The sequence below is a fragment of the Aplidium turbinatum genome, chromosome 11, assembly GCF_918807975.1.
Source record: "Aplidium turbinatum chromosome 11, kaAplTurb1.1, whole genome shotgun sequence".
Lineage (NCBI taxonomy): Eukaryota > Metazoa > Chordata > Ascidiacea > Aplousobranchia > Polyclinidae > Aplidium > Aplidium turbinatum.
Window position 1 is genome coordinate 5,576,287 of NC_137482.1, and position 15,606 is coordinate 5,591,892.

Consider the following 15,606-nt stretch of genomic DNA (forward strand, 5'->3'; position numbering starts at 1 on the left):
CATTTCGTTGTTTGCGATGGTTGAAAGATAGTCGAAGTCGGAGATCCAGTCATGAAGGGGAAGTTGTGATTCTGCACTGACAAACACGAAAGCTTAAGATTTCATCTCAACGTAGCGGTTTACAACTTTCTAAAAATCGCTCACACCGCTGTTGTGTAGATTTGAAAATTTATTGTTTCTACGCAACACAGGTCAGCTGGAGTTTCTAAAAAAGGACATTTACTTAAAAGTGTTCTGTAGCGAAATGACATTGATTGAAGAGGACAGCCATTTCAAAAACGAATCTATAGAATTTACGATACCGATAATTTAAACAGGCAGGTGCAGCAGTAAATCCTCCATGTTTACTTACCGAAGCGATGCCATTAAATCTGACGATGAACAAACTTTTAATAGACGTATAAATAAGAGCTTCAATGCACTATAAATTAGATCGGAGAGAAATAAACGTTTTCAGAAAGCAAGGTAGCAAGTACAAAGAAACCAAGAGGCGTCTTTCTAAAATAAAATTATAAATGAAAATATACCCAGGTCTCGTACTTTATGGCTACGCAGCTTCAAACCGCAAGCTAAGGGCAGCTTCATAGCTGACAAAACGTTGTGAAAAGTAGATTGATTTACAAAGCTAAGCCTGCCAAATAACAAAAGAACTTCAACAGCGTGGTTATTAAAGCATTGTGTGCGATGGTGAGATATTGAGGAAATTAAGAAAACACCTTTTCAAGAAATTCATATTGCAGCGTTCATCAGATTCACCGAAACGTTATTTTAGCAAAATTTTGTTGTTTTTACCAGACCGTTGAAAGTTTTCAAACGCATTCGGCGGCTCTGTTTAAAAGCAATGAAGCAAAACGACTGTAATCTTTGGCATCTATCATGCGTAAAATTAGTTGGACTTCAGCGTCTATTGAATCTGAATTGGTACGGTCTTGTCAGAGGCGAAAGTGAGTCAGGACCGTAGTCAGACGCAGGAACCCAGAGTGCAAAACTTAGCGATGTTTCGTAAAACAAACATCACCAAACGTAGAATTACGCAAGAAATAGGTACACAAATTACTGCAAACTAGCGCCAAAAATTATGACAGCAAAATTTGTCTTCAACATGATGGAACATTTTTTGGGATTTTTAAACAAAAAAGAGGTTAGTTGAAAAGAAGCGTCTTCACTAATTTCCTGACCAAAGTGGCATTTGCAGGGCACAAATATTCCGCGATGCTAGGCTTGAGTAGTGTGGAAAGATTGCCAATGTTTGCTTATGCTGTACATACAACTTGAGCATGATATGAGCGTCGTTTGACAGTGATTGGAGAGGGAAGAGTGAATTGTGTAAATAAAATAAAACAGTATGTTCGCTGCAGTATCAACCTTTATCAAGATTATGGCTTGTGGGCACGGACAAGGTCCAGTGGCATTAGCGTGCGCGTCGATTGATGTTTGGTAATACAATCTCTTAGCCGCGCGACAGGTAGATCTCAATATATCAACTAAAAATAGAAAGGAAAAAAGTCGAAGAACTTTGACAATTACAAAAGAGTAACTAAACCATGTCACTCCAAAATACTCAAATGTCAGACAAGTCAAGAATCAAGATTTAAATCAGCTTGATTTTGAAAGGGCAGAATAGACCATTTTTAATTTTTTCTTAATAAGTTAACATATTTTACAGCGAGTTTGTAAAGAGGAGTGATCTCAAGCAACTTTGCATTGCAACATGTCATGCGCATCTCGTTATACTGTAGCACTAAAATCTGACTGAACAGATCGATTCGTGTTGGTAACCTTTGTAATTTCGCATCATTTTTAGGCACAATTAGACATGAAGTACAGTAGTGACAGCGAATGGTAATACGGTGCATGCTGTCAAGATTAAATAAACTCATCAACTAACGATACTTGGACGGCGGAAAACGTCATTCCGTATTTGCCAAAAAAACACTTCACAATGGAGACTATAGCCACTTCAACAGCCTTTCGGGACTTTAGAAAACGACAAGTAAAGAACAACATCAATCATCATGGAGTAGCAACTATAGTCAAGATGTCACGCGTACATTTGTTGTGTCTATCTCTACTTGTGCTCCTGTCAGTGCCAGGTGGTATGGCATCGATGCCTTGCTGCTCTGTATGTGACTGCAGACCCCGAGAAGTCTGGTGCGAAAGAAGAAGTCTAACTTCCCTTCCTGTGGACATCCCGGTGGACACAAGAAGATTGTATTTGTTTAATAACAATATTTCAATCATCCCCGACGGATCGTTGACTAAACTAAAGGTAAATAACGCATCACTCTCCAACATTTCAAGGTTGATTAATTATTTTGTAAAGTTTATATATTATACCAAACTTCATTTGCATTTCAAATTTATAAACAGCAAGATTTTTGAAACAGAATCTTGAACTGCTGGATCTGAGTTCGAACAAATTGACAAGTGAATCAATCAAACCGGGGGTGCTTTCGGGATTGACCAGCCTTTCTGACTTGAACTTGTCAGAAAACAAACTGACCAATCTCAAGAAAAATACTTTTTCAGGTAATAAATGAATAATCACATAAGCGTATAATTTTAAGATGCATTTTTTATCGTGTGGACTGTGTCCCCCTAAACCAACCATGTAGAATTGTAGATTATAGCCACATGACTTAATAAAAAATTTTGATACAATTGGCGCATATTTATTTTTCGGACGTTTTCGCTATCCAAAACGAAACAGTTTTAATATAAACAATGCAACGAATTCGCGTGTATCTAAAAGCTGACAATGTGACTGGTCGCTGGTCAGTTTGATTTGTCGCTGAAGTTTCTGTTCAAACGTTTCACTTAGTTATTGCTTTGCGTGCAGCCTCTTCTCAAACTAAGGCTATATATATTGTGCAGGAATCGACAGCTTGGTGAGGTTGTACTTGGAAGATAATAGAATCAACAAAATTGAAGCCAATGCTTTAAAAAACTTGAGCAATCTTGTGGAACTAAAGTTAAGCAAAAACAGTTTAAAAACTTTCCCGGAAATCGTCGCCTGCCCAAAACTTCAACGGCTCTATCTAAGCCACAACCATCTGGAACGGTTGGAAGAGGGCAGCCTCTCAGGGGTGAATCTTGAACAACTGACGGTGAGTACTGTACTTGCAACACAAGCATTTAAAATTTCAATCGAAACTTTTGACGCACATTATTGTTCTAAACGTATTATCACAGAGATTAAATTCCTTTGTGATGCAAAGTCAATCTGGGTAGAAAAAAAGAGTATTTTTCAAATATTAAACATGAGTTGCTACGTTGTAGATTCTGTATTTTCTATTCAAGCTCTAATATCTACATTAAAAAAGAATAAATGAAAACGGACATTTCTTTATGAAACTTTAGCCGAGACAACTCACTACAAAGCCTTGCATGTCACTAAAAAATAAATTGTTTGATGCCTTCAGCTTTCGAATAATCGACTGCTCCAATTGCCTTCCACCGTATTTCGAGATACGAGTAATATGCGAGAACTTGATATGAGCAACAATCGCATAACAAGACTACCCATGTGCATAAGGTAAGATTTCTTCATTACATTATTAGCGTTCCTCTTGTTACCAATATAGTAGCAGATACGTGTAACCACAAAATTACGCCCAAGAAAACATCAAAAGACTGCATCAAGACAATTTACTAAATCCAGCTAGTTTAAGGATTTTTTTGATGTGGCTGCAAGTCAGATCATTGATTCGATAGTTTAAAAACTCTGGAGTTAAAGGATTTTGACAATTCCAGTTGAGATTCTTAAAAATTGCAAGGCGGAAGTCTTGTGTGACTCCACCAACCCTGGTGTTTCCCAGCCTTGCTGTTTGGGTTGATCATATCTCAAGTCAGCAAATCAGTCCTTTTTACATTAATTCAACATCTATAGACGTTAAATTAATGTAAATAAGGAATGATTTGCGCCTGAGGTAATACTGATTTGTTCTAAACACATCGTATTTCAAACGAGCAAACAAATGATGTCCTTACGAAGATTTCGGGTTGCAAATTGCTAAGGTAGCATATATACTTAAACCCTATCTGTAACTGTACTGCGTATGTGAGAAACATCACCATTAAGTTTAAAACTTGTAAAGTTAAGCCAATAATTTGGTGTAATAAAAATACAGTCGTTTACTAGACAGCAGTATCTCATTAATTGAGTTCACCTGGTTCTGTTTTACGCAATTAGCTTCGGGGATAATTAGCTGGATATATGACGCTTTCTGGAACAAAACGGGCAATTACACTTAAGTTTCAATGTGGAAATGTCGTCAAAACTCTAGTGGTACACAGTCTTGATCGTGTGTTTGACAATATTAATTAAAGGACCAATCGCCATAATTGCCATACAACAGTTGACTGAGAGTGGTCGTTTTGAGAAATTTGCTAAAAATCGTGATTACTTTTAACTTCAATGAGTAGTTTAAATTGTAAATTCACATCTGAGCTTCGTTTCCACATTGCATAACAAAACCAAAAATAAGCGAAATTTTTTGTGGTTGATGAATGATCACATTATGTCTTCTGCAGCAAAATGTCTTCACTGCAAATGCTCAATCTTTCCGGCAATTCTATACCTTCACTTCCGGCAAACTTTCTCGGAAATCTACGACGTATGAAGAGTCTCGACCTTCAAGGACTTCAGTTGACTACTCTGCCCAAGGGTTTCATCCCACGTCGTGTATACTTGAATATATTCGACATATCCAATAACCCTTGGAATTGCGATTGTGCCATGTCATGGCTGCCACAATATATGAGGTAAACTAAAAAAAAAAAAAATACAAGAAAACACAAACAGTTACCAACGACTTGATTTTTCTTTAACAACTAGACCACCAGTAATAATGTTCTAATCAAGCTGGTATTTAGAGCCGTGGAAGGGGCGATTCCCCGAAATGATGAAGTTGAGTGCCACTCACCAGCAACGTTACGTGGCCAGAAAATAGCAATGTTACACGAACAAAACTTCGCGTGCGATAGGTAAGATGCGCTTATCTAGTAAACCAGTAATCTAATAGCAGATCATCATTGGTATACCGTCCTCTCATTGCTGAGTGAACTAAAATTGAATGTTACAGCTTCAGTAGAGAGTTCCCCTTTTTGTTTTTATGTGTGTTTAAACTAAACGTACTGAATCTGGTAGTGCTTGGTTTTGCATTGTTTGTAGTAAATTGAATAAGTAGATGACTCGGGAATTTGTTTATAGCAATCCAGCAAAACCCAACTCCAACCCTGCCATTCCACCAACAGCTTCGCCGACAAGAAGACCAACAATTGATTTGTGTGAGGCACTATCGTGTGCTAATGGAGCAACTTGCTTCATCAATCCAACCAACAGACGTCCAGCTTGCAGGTGAATAGAGAATGCGAAAAATGTCATTCGGCGATACTGCAGTGAAATTGCACCACCATGATAGTAGTAATATATAAATATCCATTCAGCAATTGAGACCCCAGCCATCTACGCAATGGATCTCACCCAAGCCAATAAATCAGTTCTTTTCCATTGATTCAACGTCCAGACAAAAGCGTCTACTCTTCCGGCTGGCTCTATGCGTTTGTGGACATTACGATCTAAGCTGAATAATGAAAGTTATTGATGAAATCAAAAATATTAAACTCTTTCTTTGAATTTTCAGGTGCTTGCCTGGGTGGAAAAGTTTTCTGTGTGACGAGCCTATTTACAAACCAACAAGATCGACGACAACAACATCAAGTACACGACTTCCAAGCGGCAGTGACAAGCAACAGCTTCTCATCCTGCAGGAAACACCTACTTCAGATTCTGTAGACATCATATTCCCAACAAGTAAGAAGCAAATGACTGTCACTGTCGCCGAGGTTGTGAGTGAAGGTACTACCAGACTGACATTAACAACCACAGCTCAACCAGGGACAAGGATGTACAAAGTGAGAAATCTGGAGATGGGCAAGAAATACACAATCTGCATCAGCTCGGTAGATGTGATACACACGTCTGATAAACAGAGTCGAAAAGTAGAAGATAAATTGTGCGGCGATGTTGAGACCTCAGCCACCAAAACCACGACTATTCCAGGAAAGCTGTTTACAAGGGCCGGGAAAAACAACGGACATGTTGAAACGCGTGATGGCGAAGACGTTCGAACCCGATCACGTCCAAACGACGATAACCAACGCAATGATGAAGATACACAGGCGAGTGATAATGTCGCTGTAAAGAACCCAGCAGAAGAATCGTCTTCTCCCAAAACCTATGAGATACTGGCAATAGCAGCTGGCTTGGGAGCAGTACTCATTCTTATATTGATTGTAGGCGCCGCTTACTTTTGCCGCAAAAACAAAAAGTCAAAAAAAGCGAACAATAATCACATCGAAAGAAGTTCGAAGCACGGCAACGGAACGATTGGAGGCACTGAAATGATGCCAATAATGACACAATTACACTACACACCACAACCAACAACCCAATTGTTAGCACAAAATGGTGATGTGTTCCAAACACCTCAACAAAACTATCAGAGTAATGGGCACTACCCTCAGCGTATTGGCACTCCAAACAAAAAGAATTCTCTCAACAGAAGTAACTCGAGTGGAAGCATGAACGGAGCTCAACCGTATTTGGATATCCAAAGGTGTTCTTCACCTAACTCAAATCAAAAATACTCGACATCAGCAACAATACCGTATCCCAACGAGAATGGCACAATTTTAAACAGCAGAGGACATGAGCTTCTGTACCGAACACACGGAACCCCAAATGTTCCTCCAGAAACTTGTTCAGAAGTTGGGTTCAGGCAGTCTGAAACTCCAGCTGCCACTGTTCCTCTGCGGTCCACTTGTACAACAGTAAATCAATATTATCAAGAGCCTATTTCTACAACAACAATTAGTCCACAAACAATGTATCAACCCATGGACAACTCGATACCTATCACAGTGAATGGTTATTCACCGGGACCAAATGTGACAATACCTCAGCATACCCCTGCGCATTATCCACCAAATAAGCAGCTGAGGTACCAAGAAACGCGTAACCCTCATTTAAACGGCGATCACTATCAACCAGTGATAACATTGCCGCATAGAATGGACAATAACGTAGGACATATGATGCACGATACAATTGTCATGTAATGACTTCGCTCTTTTACTTGCGCTTTTAAAGATACTGTAATTTTGTGTAATGTGAAACATTTCCTTTCTGTTATACTTTGTGTCCTTTTAGACCAAAATTCAGTATTTCTGTGGTGTCAAGCTACATACAAATTTACTACTTTTGTCGTATCCAGGTTTATACCTGGCGATTGAAGATATATATGAAGTGGACGGCCAGTCATTCAAGCAAGACATTAAATGGCTTGCCAAACATACAACTTGTGCTTTTGAACGGTGTGAACCGACGTTTTTTCCGAATAACTAAAAATTGTAACTTAGTAGCATCAAAAATTGACATTAGTTATATATTGCACTATTTTTTTGTAAGTTATAACAAATAATCCACTTTATCGCTGCCAACTACATTTTCGCGTACAAAGCTACTTTGTCAATAAACGCTTCGCTTATGTTTATGTAACTGCTGAATATCATGTTTTAAGTTTGATACATTTTTCATTGTTTTAACATGTTGTCAAAGAAAGACCATTTTAAAAACATGATATATTGTTTCTATTATTTTCTACAACTAAAATAGTACATAACAAAAACTTGTTTTTCTACATGACGTCCTAAATGTCTAATTGATGTTTCAATTATGAATCTCAATGCGTTTTCCCGGTACAATTCCCAGTTTAGGGAACAATCTTTCTGAAGCTTTAATTGTTGGCACTTTCCGCACGGCCTTGCAACTCCGAATCCTGCTGCTTGCTTCAAGAATATTTCCGCATAGCAGACTATATCTTATACAAAGAACGACTTGTGCTTGCGACGCTGTGCCAAAGTGTAACTTTCTTGATCTTAAAAAGAGCAAGAGTTCCGTTTGTTTTCCGTTTTATACGCTTTTAAGCAATAAAAACTTACAAGTTGCAAACGATGACTGCTGCATGAGAGTTAATATAGATAAACTGAGGTCGTTGGATCAATTCGTTTTGCAAGCTGTATTTTCTGCTACTTTGTACAAAGAAACTGGTAAAGGTGCGAGGAAAAGCATCAAAAAATTTATAGCTAGCTTAATTTACATCAATAGTACGGTACGTTAGTTATACAATTCATGCTTGAAATTATTGGGGGGGAAGAGAGAACAGTTCGCAGTTTACTGCTTTGTACTGAAATACAGCGAATCGCTTTCTTCTTTAGAAACAATGGTTTAGTTTAAAACAATTGGTAAGAAGAGTCTGGTATTGGAAATCTACGTCGACGCAAGAGTAGACGCAAGACTTGATTGCAGTTTAAGTGGAGATAATACTAACACATATGTGCCGTAGAAAATGATTTTGGATGCAAAATCTTCTGAAACAAAATTTTTTCAACGAAAAGCATGCTGTCATGGTGAAGAAAGAGTTTTATGCACGTTCATTTGAAAAATTTACTGTACGTGCAATCAGCCTGGCCGAATCTATACAAGTGACTAAATGAAAGCATCTGGCAGAGCTTGAAGCTTCAATATAAGCTCTCTAGTCCGAGTGTAATAACTTCTATCAACCCATACTGTACAACTCCCATACTACTTGCAGGATCACGATAATATACAACACAGGCATTGCAATAAGAGTGTGCTGTTATACAAACCTGCATCTATATTCTATAACAGTCACAGAAAGCTACACATAAAGCATTAGAACCTCAAGCACATGCTTTCGTTGTTGAGATGATAAGAAACACAATTCAGTGCCATCCTTATAAGGATGTGATATCACATGATGAATTTTCACAGTTACATCTAAAAGCAGGCCGGCTTCCTACACTCCAAATTAAAGCATTTATCCTGATTACTATCGCTGCCTATAGGTTGAATAGCAAACTCGAACGCACTTACCCAGTGGAAGAACCGAATTCAAGTGTCTGCAAGCAAGACGAAAGGTTTCGCTGGTCCCAGGCTTTAAGTTCACGGATTCTAGACTAAAAATGTATTAAAAATCTAGTTTCCACATTTAATAGCTTAAGCACAGCAAGAAAATACATCTACAACGTAATGCACACAAGTTACAGCTTTATTAAAGCTGTATAAAATTAAAGTTTGAGCGGCTCCCACCTACCATCTAGTGAATAAAATAAACGTATATTTTAAATGGGTCGTCAGACCACTCGGCATGCAACAACTCAGCAAGTACGTTTCAGGTACTGCCAAGTCAGCAAATCAGATTTACTTGATCAGTTCGGACTTGCTTGGTCCTCGCTTGCTAGATTAAACTGAATTTGTTGACTTGTGACATGCCAAGTTTCGGCTTGCTCAGTTGTTACTTGCTTAACTGCCATATGGCCAATGCACAACTGCAGATTGGTAGAAGACTCATTTTAAATCACTTTCTATTATAAAAAAAAAACACAATATGAAGCAAGTAAACTGGTGGAACTTACCCACCTGAAATATGCTTAAGTCATCTACAAAAATGAATATAAAAATAGGAAAAAACTTTCATAACCAAAATGACTGAAATGGTTAAGGTTAGTTATACTTTTGTTTCTTTTAAGAAAAAAATCGTATCCCATCGCAATTTGCAAGCAGTTTAAATTGATGAGATTGGAGAGTGTGACATTGTTAAAAAACATCTTTTTATATTTTTCACAATGCAACATGTCACTCACAGTGGAATATCCCGAGGTGGTGAGCTTTCCTGTATTTCCTAAGCAGCAAACTCTGGAATCTTTGTGATTCCCATGTCCTTGGCCAGCTTGAGCCACAGCGTTCGTTCGTGGATCCAAAACCTTAACACTCTTTTCCTGAGGAAAAATGATATGTTTACAAAATACTTTTGTCAAAATGCATTGTTATTTGGCGGAGTGATTGTTTGCTTAGCTAACCTAGTCCGGAAGATGGAGGGCCATTACATGCAATGGGCTCACTGTATTTTCAAAAGCAGTTGTCTTGACATGAGCAATGAGCAAAAATATACACAGTACTTTAAAATTTCCAAATATTATGTACTTGTTATTAAGTACTGTGTTCCTGTTATACCAAACATGTTTTGGTTGATACATCTTGCTACCATAGATAAATTTTGCTTCGATGCAGAAAAAATTATATTTTTCTTTGATGCATATAATATAGAAGCTGACAACGAAAGCATAGGTTCCAGACAACTGTACCGTATTTCAAATAGCACAGTTTTTGCATTAAAAAAATCTTTGGCTTTGTTCGTCACAAAAAAATAACACCACTAAAAAGTGCAAGATTTGAATCGTTTCTATTATGCCAGTCGAATTTAGTAAAGACTGCATGAAGATATTACAATGTAGTAAGGGGTGCTCTTCCTGGCAGTCAGCACAAGGCTGAACTCGCTATAACAGCGAGCTCTTCGCGAGTCGCTCATCATCGCGGTGTAAAATGCTCACTAGTTATTGAGACTCCCTAGTTAATGTTTGTCGGCAGTCGACTGTAGCAAGATTTGGCAGCAATAGACACCGGTAATTCGCCAATAAGATATTACAATGTAGTCTTGAAAATTTTAACTTGCGGTTACCTTAGTAGTGCATGCGATTGTTTTGCCATCTTCGGACCACGACATAGACTGAACAACGTCACCGCAAGAGAAATCTAATAAAGTTATGGATGCGTAATTGCATTAAACGTCACGTACAGAAAAACACAAAAATCACACCTAACAAGACTAGAACTTCTTATACCGTTTAGTGAAAATCCTGCAGAACAATATTTATCGTGCTAGCCTAAATTATGTTTACAGACGTTTCCAGTTAGTATCAGTTGCCTTTTGCTGGATAGGTCTCCAGTCTAACTCAAAGCAGCCATTAAACTTCGTAACTGGGAAGAAAATATGTAAACGAGAAAATTATCGCTCAGACTTGGAGTTATGATTGGTCAAAATAATATCATGTAACGTAAGAAAAAAATAGACAACACCGCTTTTAAATTACAACAGCGAATTATGCATATTTAATGATGTTACGTGCAAACAGCTAATCTGGATATGCTAATTTTATAAACACTTTCATTTTAAAGCCATTCTCCAAAATCTAAATGATAAAGTCAGATGAAAAATAAAGCAATAAATTGATGATGCATTGTGAAAACCGAAAAAAAGAAGTACCGAATGTAGCCGAAGCATTGTGCATGTCCCAGATTTGAATGTCAGCCCCAGTCGCTACTGCAAATATATTTTCAGCAACTGTATGATGTTCGAGTAGTTCAGGGCGACGTTTAAAGCCAGAAAATTTTTCAGTAGCGTTTATGTTGCTGCCATTCTTCAAGCCCTCGTCAGGTATACTCCACAGTTTCACCTGAAAGAAAATATACCATGTGTAATTTCCACATGCTCACAAATAATAAATAGTTTTTCATTTCTGTCCAATATATTCTCAATTACAAAACAATGCAACCTTAAAAAGTCTTCAAAAACTAAACAGATGACACTGAAGAATTTATCTCAAAAGTGGCCGCATAAAATGTACCTATTTGCTAAATACCGGTACATAACATTTTGCTTAGCATATGTAGTAAAAGGGATCCAAACTTTAAGTTAATTTACAAACTAAAATTTACTAAATAATTCTACACCAAACTTACTGTCAAATCATCAGAAGCAGTCAGTAGAACGTCATGATGGAATGGTGAAAAGTCAAAATCAGTTACTGCACCTCCATGAGCTGCCAGAGTCGGGTGTTGCCCCATGCGTCCAGTTTCTCCAACATGAAACACGCCAACTTTGCCACTATCTAAAAACATGCATCTTGCTAAGATGTACAAGCCATTGCTTTTGGAATGATTTTATAGAAGAGCAAACATTACTATTCCTCTTTAAAAAAACGACATCAACATCCCTAAGCAAGCAATAGATTCTGATATTCAAGTAAGTTTTTTAAGTAAAATGTCAAACTACCTGCTGATCCTACATTACAGGCAATGAATTTAGCACCAACAGCAACATGGTTGCCACTACACAGTGGAGTGTGCACTTGAATGTCAGTAATGGTATTCTGAAATGCAAAAAGATCAGTAACCATGTCAAGCAAACAATTATTATATACCCAACAGGACCTAGCATTTAACAAGCCTTCATCATGATACAGCAGTTAGGAATTATGTGAGATCATTGCCCAGACCAGCTGTATGGCTGAGTGGTGAAAGCCCTCGTATGATGCTTAAAAAGTATCCAGTTTAACACTGCTCCACAGCATGCAGCTGTGGCCAACTGTCCAGTGAGTGCCCACATCCCAAGACATGCCATGCCGTGCTTAAAAATACACACAGAGATTGGCATTCCTGCTTTCCCATGCACTTACTGTGAATCTTCAACCACTGGCATAAGACCGGATGCAACAAAAATTTCACATATGAAATATGTTTTTTATAAGGCTGAAGAAGGGAAATTTGGAATCATTAAAAAAGATTTAGAGATTACACAACGCATGTTGAGTTTGATAGGAGAGAATCAGAGGACAATAATCAGTGGACTGGAATGAATTGAAACAAAAGCAGCCAATACCGACGTCCGACGTCCTACATCAGCAAAGAAGTTGTTGAAACTCAACAAAACCATACCAATATGTCACAAAAATACGTTACAAGCACACAAATTAACAAATTAAGAGTATGTATTATATATATATATATATTAACAGATCTATATAATAACAGATCTATCTCATATTGCTTTAATGCGAAATATTAGAAGAATGCTTTTTAACTCATAAAAATCTCACCTCTTTCTTGGGAAATTTTGCTGTACTGTTTTTATATTTTGAGGCTTTGAATCGATTCATGGTCAGTTTGATTAATTAAACTATAGAATATGTCTTAGATATGCTAGCTTGACAGCCCACGTAAAAAAATGAGGAAATTTAAAATATATTTTTCACGTAGAAACAGCAAATCAAGTGACAATGGTTCTACTCGCGTCTCAATATGAGCAGTTTGTCTGTTCATCACAAGTCTTTTTGGATGCCTCTAAAGGTAGTCGGACAACTTGGCATGCGATAACTCAAGAAGTGCTTCAATTCAGCCATATATTACATTCAGCTACTGCCAAGTCAACAAATGATATTTACGTGCTCATGTCAAATGTGCTTTGTCATCGCTTGACAAACTCATTTTGCTGACTTGTGACATTGCAAGTTATGGCTTGATCAATTTCATCATTTACCAACTTTAGCCACTTGCTAAATTGTTGTTAGTTCAGTTGTCACTTGCTCAGTTCACAACTGCTGACTTGCAGGAGACTCACTTTAAATACTTAATTGTCAAAAGTTGATTTGAAATAATAAGAACATTCCTGCAAGTGCAACTACTAAAAACTTCCTGCAACTGGAAATCAAAACTAACCCAGTTTGGCAGGCAAAATGTGTAAATCTGGCAACCCTTAAAATTTATCAGGCATTATCGAGCATTGCCGGAGATTGTCAGCATTTTCAAGAATTGGCAGCAATTTTGAAATGTTGTCTGATGATAATCTTAACTTTAAACTTCAATCGAAAGCGTAATCTGCAAAACTGGTCCAATTGGCAACCCCGACAATGTCCCACAAAAGGTGACAATGGATATTTAAAGGTAGCCTCTATCTAATGACAGCTCTCCAGATGCAGCAGCATCACATAAACTAAACAATTCACTTATTACGACAACTCACTTCTAATAAATAAATTTTCTCTACATGTGTCACTGGTTTAAAAGAAAATAATGCGAACCAGGTGTAAATGGTGGTGTAGCCCTACCGGTATGGTAACAACCCAAAAGTCGAAGCTGGTATACAAGTCACCCCCCCCCCCCCCCTTTCATAACTCATGACAAAGACAGGACTCGACCAAACATATAGGGTGAAAGTAAGAAACTACTTTACCTTTGCTTCATTATACTGTTTACACACTTCAATTCACATGTTTTGGATAATTCCTCTTTGTCATAATTTACCAAGGGGGGGACTTGTATACCAGCTCCCAAAGTCTGCCCGGATAGCCCAGTTGATTAGGGCCTGACTTTGTGACCAAAGAAGTTTCAAAATCTAGCGGTGCTAGTTCGACTCTTGGGGTGTGCGCTTGAGCAATGTACTGTACATTAAGGACTGCTCTCCATTCAGCAGCATCTAATGGATGAAATAATTTCTCAACAACAACACTTTAACAATCAGAAACTTCACTAGAGCTGTCAATCTCAGTGACCAAGCCTGTGTCAATGGAGCAAAGCCTCTACATTTGTAGTGCAGAGTCTACAAGTAGGCGAAACTGCCGGATTAAGCTCTCAAAGAAGCTTTCCCAGTCCGAAGATGAAGATTCAATCAATCAAACCTACTTTTCTTAGTTATTTGGCAACCCTTCCTTTCCATGGCAAGTTTTCAACTCTCACATTGGCAACAGACTTTGATTTACAATGATTTTGGAATCTTCATCCTCGGGTTATGCATACTAGTCGCATAACAGAAGCCCTAAATATCTCAAGCAGTAAGCTAACCGGTACGTTGCTGTCGTTACTGGTTTCTGAGATTGATTTCTGTTTTTACTTTTTTCTTGTTCCAGGTGAACTATCTTAGCCACTAGGTGCGGCTGAACGGAAAGCTGTTCTTTGAAATGGTTGGTTTTGAATCTTTATCCTCGGACTGAGAAAGCCTTGATTGGTTATTCCTGGTACCGGTAGTTTCGCATATTTGTAAGGAAGTGGCTACGTTTACGGCGCCGTAAATACAGCCGTTCCATGCCTTTTTTTTAATCTTTACGTCGCTTTTACTGCGCATGCGCGCTGGTGCGTATTTTTTCTTTTTTCACCTTCTCTTTGAAAGAAAAAGTGAATATATAACTTCTAAATTCAACCGCCTTTGCCAAGGGAGTCAGTGGCGCGTGCGATTTTTGTCTGACTCTTACTCCCAAGGACGTGAGTTCGATACCACCAAAAGGTGATTCTTTTTTTAAACTAAATTCTAACCCGAAGTGACTCAATCGTTAGGCTACGCATTTTTGTGGCCGTTCAGTTTAGTTTGTTTTTAGTTCTGACCATCACAACGAAAAAACAGTATATGATTAACACAGCAGAGGTCTAGAAAAAGGTAGAAGCGACAAAGAACGGACGTTATAGGCTAGCGTGCATGATACCGAAACAGGACAATCAGTTTAACACCAATCAATCATCAATCAATCATTTTATGGCACGGCCGTAAGCCCGTAACACCTTAATAAAATTTTTATAAATTTAGAACGAAGAGGAAAAAAAGGCTAGCGACTTTTTCTAAATTCATAAAATTTTTGGGTGTTACGACCGTGCCATATTTTAAACTGATTATCCTGCTTTGCTATCATGCATGCTATAACTAGGGACGGTACATTACGGGACGCGCAACTCCGTTGTTCCTTCAACATTAGAAGGGTCAATTGCCAATTTGACATTTTTTTTACGCTTTAGTGCTGGCTTGCTTTCAACTAAAAACCTTAAATTACTTTAAAACCAACTTCACTCTTCTTATGTAACCCATAAAAAGTAAAATATTTTGTAAATTACAAAAAAACGTAACCCTTCTACTGTTG

The 15,606-nt window shown here is 37.9% G+C and overlaps 2 protein-coding genes across 2 annotated transcripts in view; one reads left to right on the forward strand and one right to left on the reverse strand.

Moving 5' to 3' along the window:
• LOC145779878 (coronin-7-like) overlaps positions 1 to 12,906 on the reverse strand; it is a 55,103-nt gene extending 42,197 nt beyond the window's left edge. The window contains exons 1-7 of the mRNA XM_082591548.1: positions 12,802 to 12,906; positions 11,979 to 12,075; positions 11,666 to 11,814; positions 11,190 to 11,379; positions 10,605 to 10,678; positions 9,730 to 9,864; positions 8,960 to 9,042 (exon numbers count right to left, since the gene is read on the reverse strand). Of these exons, the coding sequence (XP_082447674.1) occupies positions 8,960 to 9,042; positions 9,730 to 9,864; positions 10,605 to 10,678; positions 11,190 to 11,379; positions 11,666 to 11,814; positions 11,979 to 12,075; positions 12,802 to 12,861 (788 nt within the window). The 5' untranslated portion in view covers positions 12,862 to 12,906. The remainder of the gene's footprint in view (positions 1 to 8,959; positions 9,043 to 9,729; positions 9,865 to 10,604; positions 10,679 to 11,189; positions 11,380 to 11,665; positions 11,815 to 11,978; positions 12,076 to 12,801) is intronic.
• LOC145779877 (vasorin-like) lies at positions 1,810 to 8,008 on the forward strand. The gene is made up of 8 exons (XM_082591547.1): positions 1,810 to 2,269; positions 2,388 to 2,529; positions 2,875 to 3,107; positions 3,423 to 3,535; positions 4,534 to 4,764; positions 4,876 to 4,986; positions 5,213 to 5,359; positions 5,646 to 8,008. The coding sequence occupies exons 1-8, from the start codon at positions 1,943 to 1,945 to the stop codon at positions 7,120 to 7,122; spliced, it is 2,781 nt and encodes a 926-aa protein (XP_082447673.1). The 5' UTR covers positions 1,810 to 1,942; the 3' UTR covers positions 7,123 to 8,008.
• Positions 12,907 to 15,606: the final 2,700 nt, after the last annotated feature.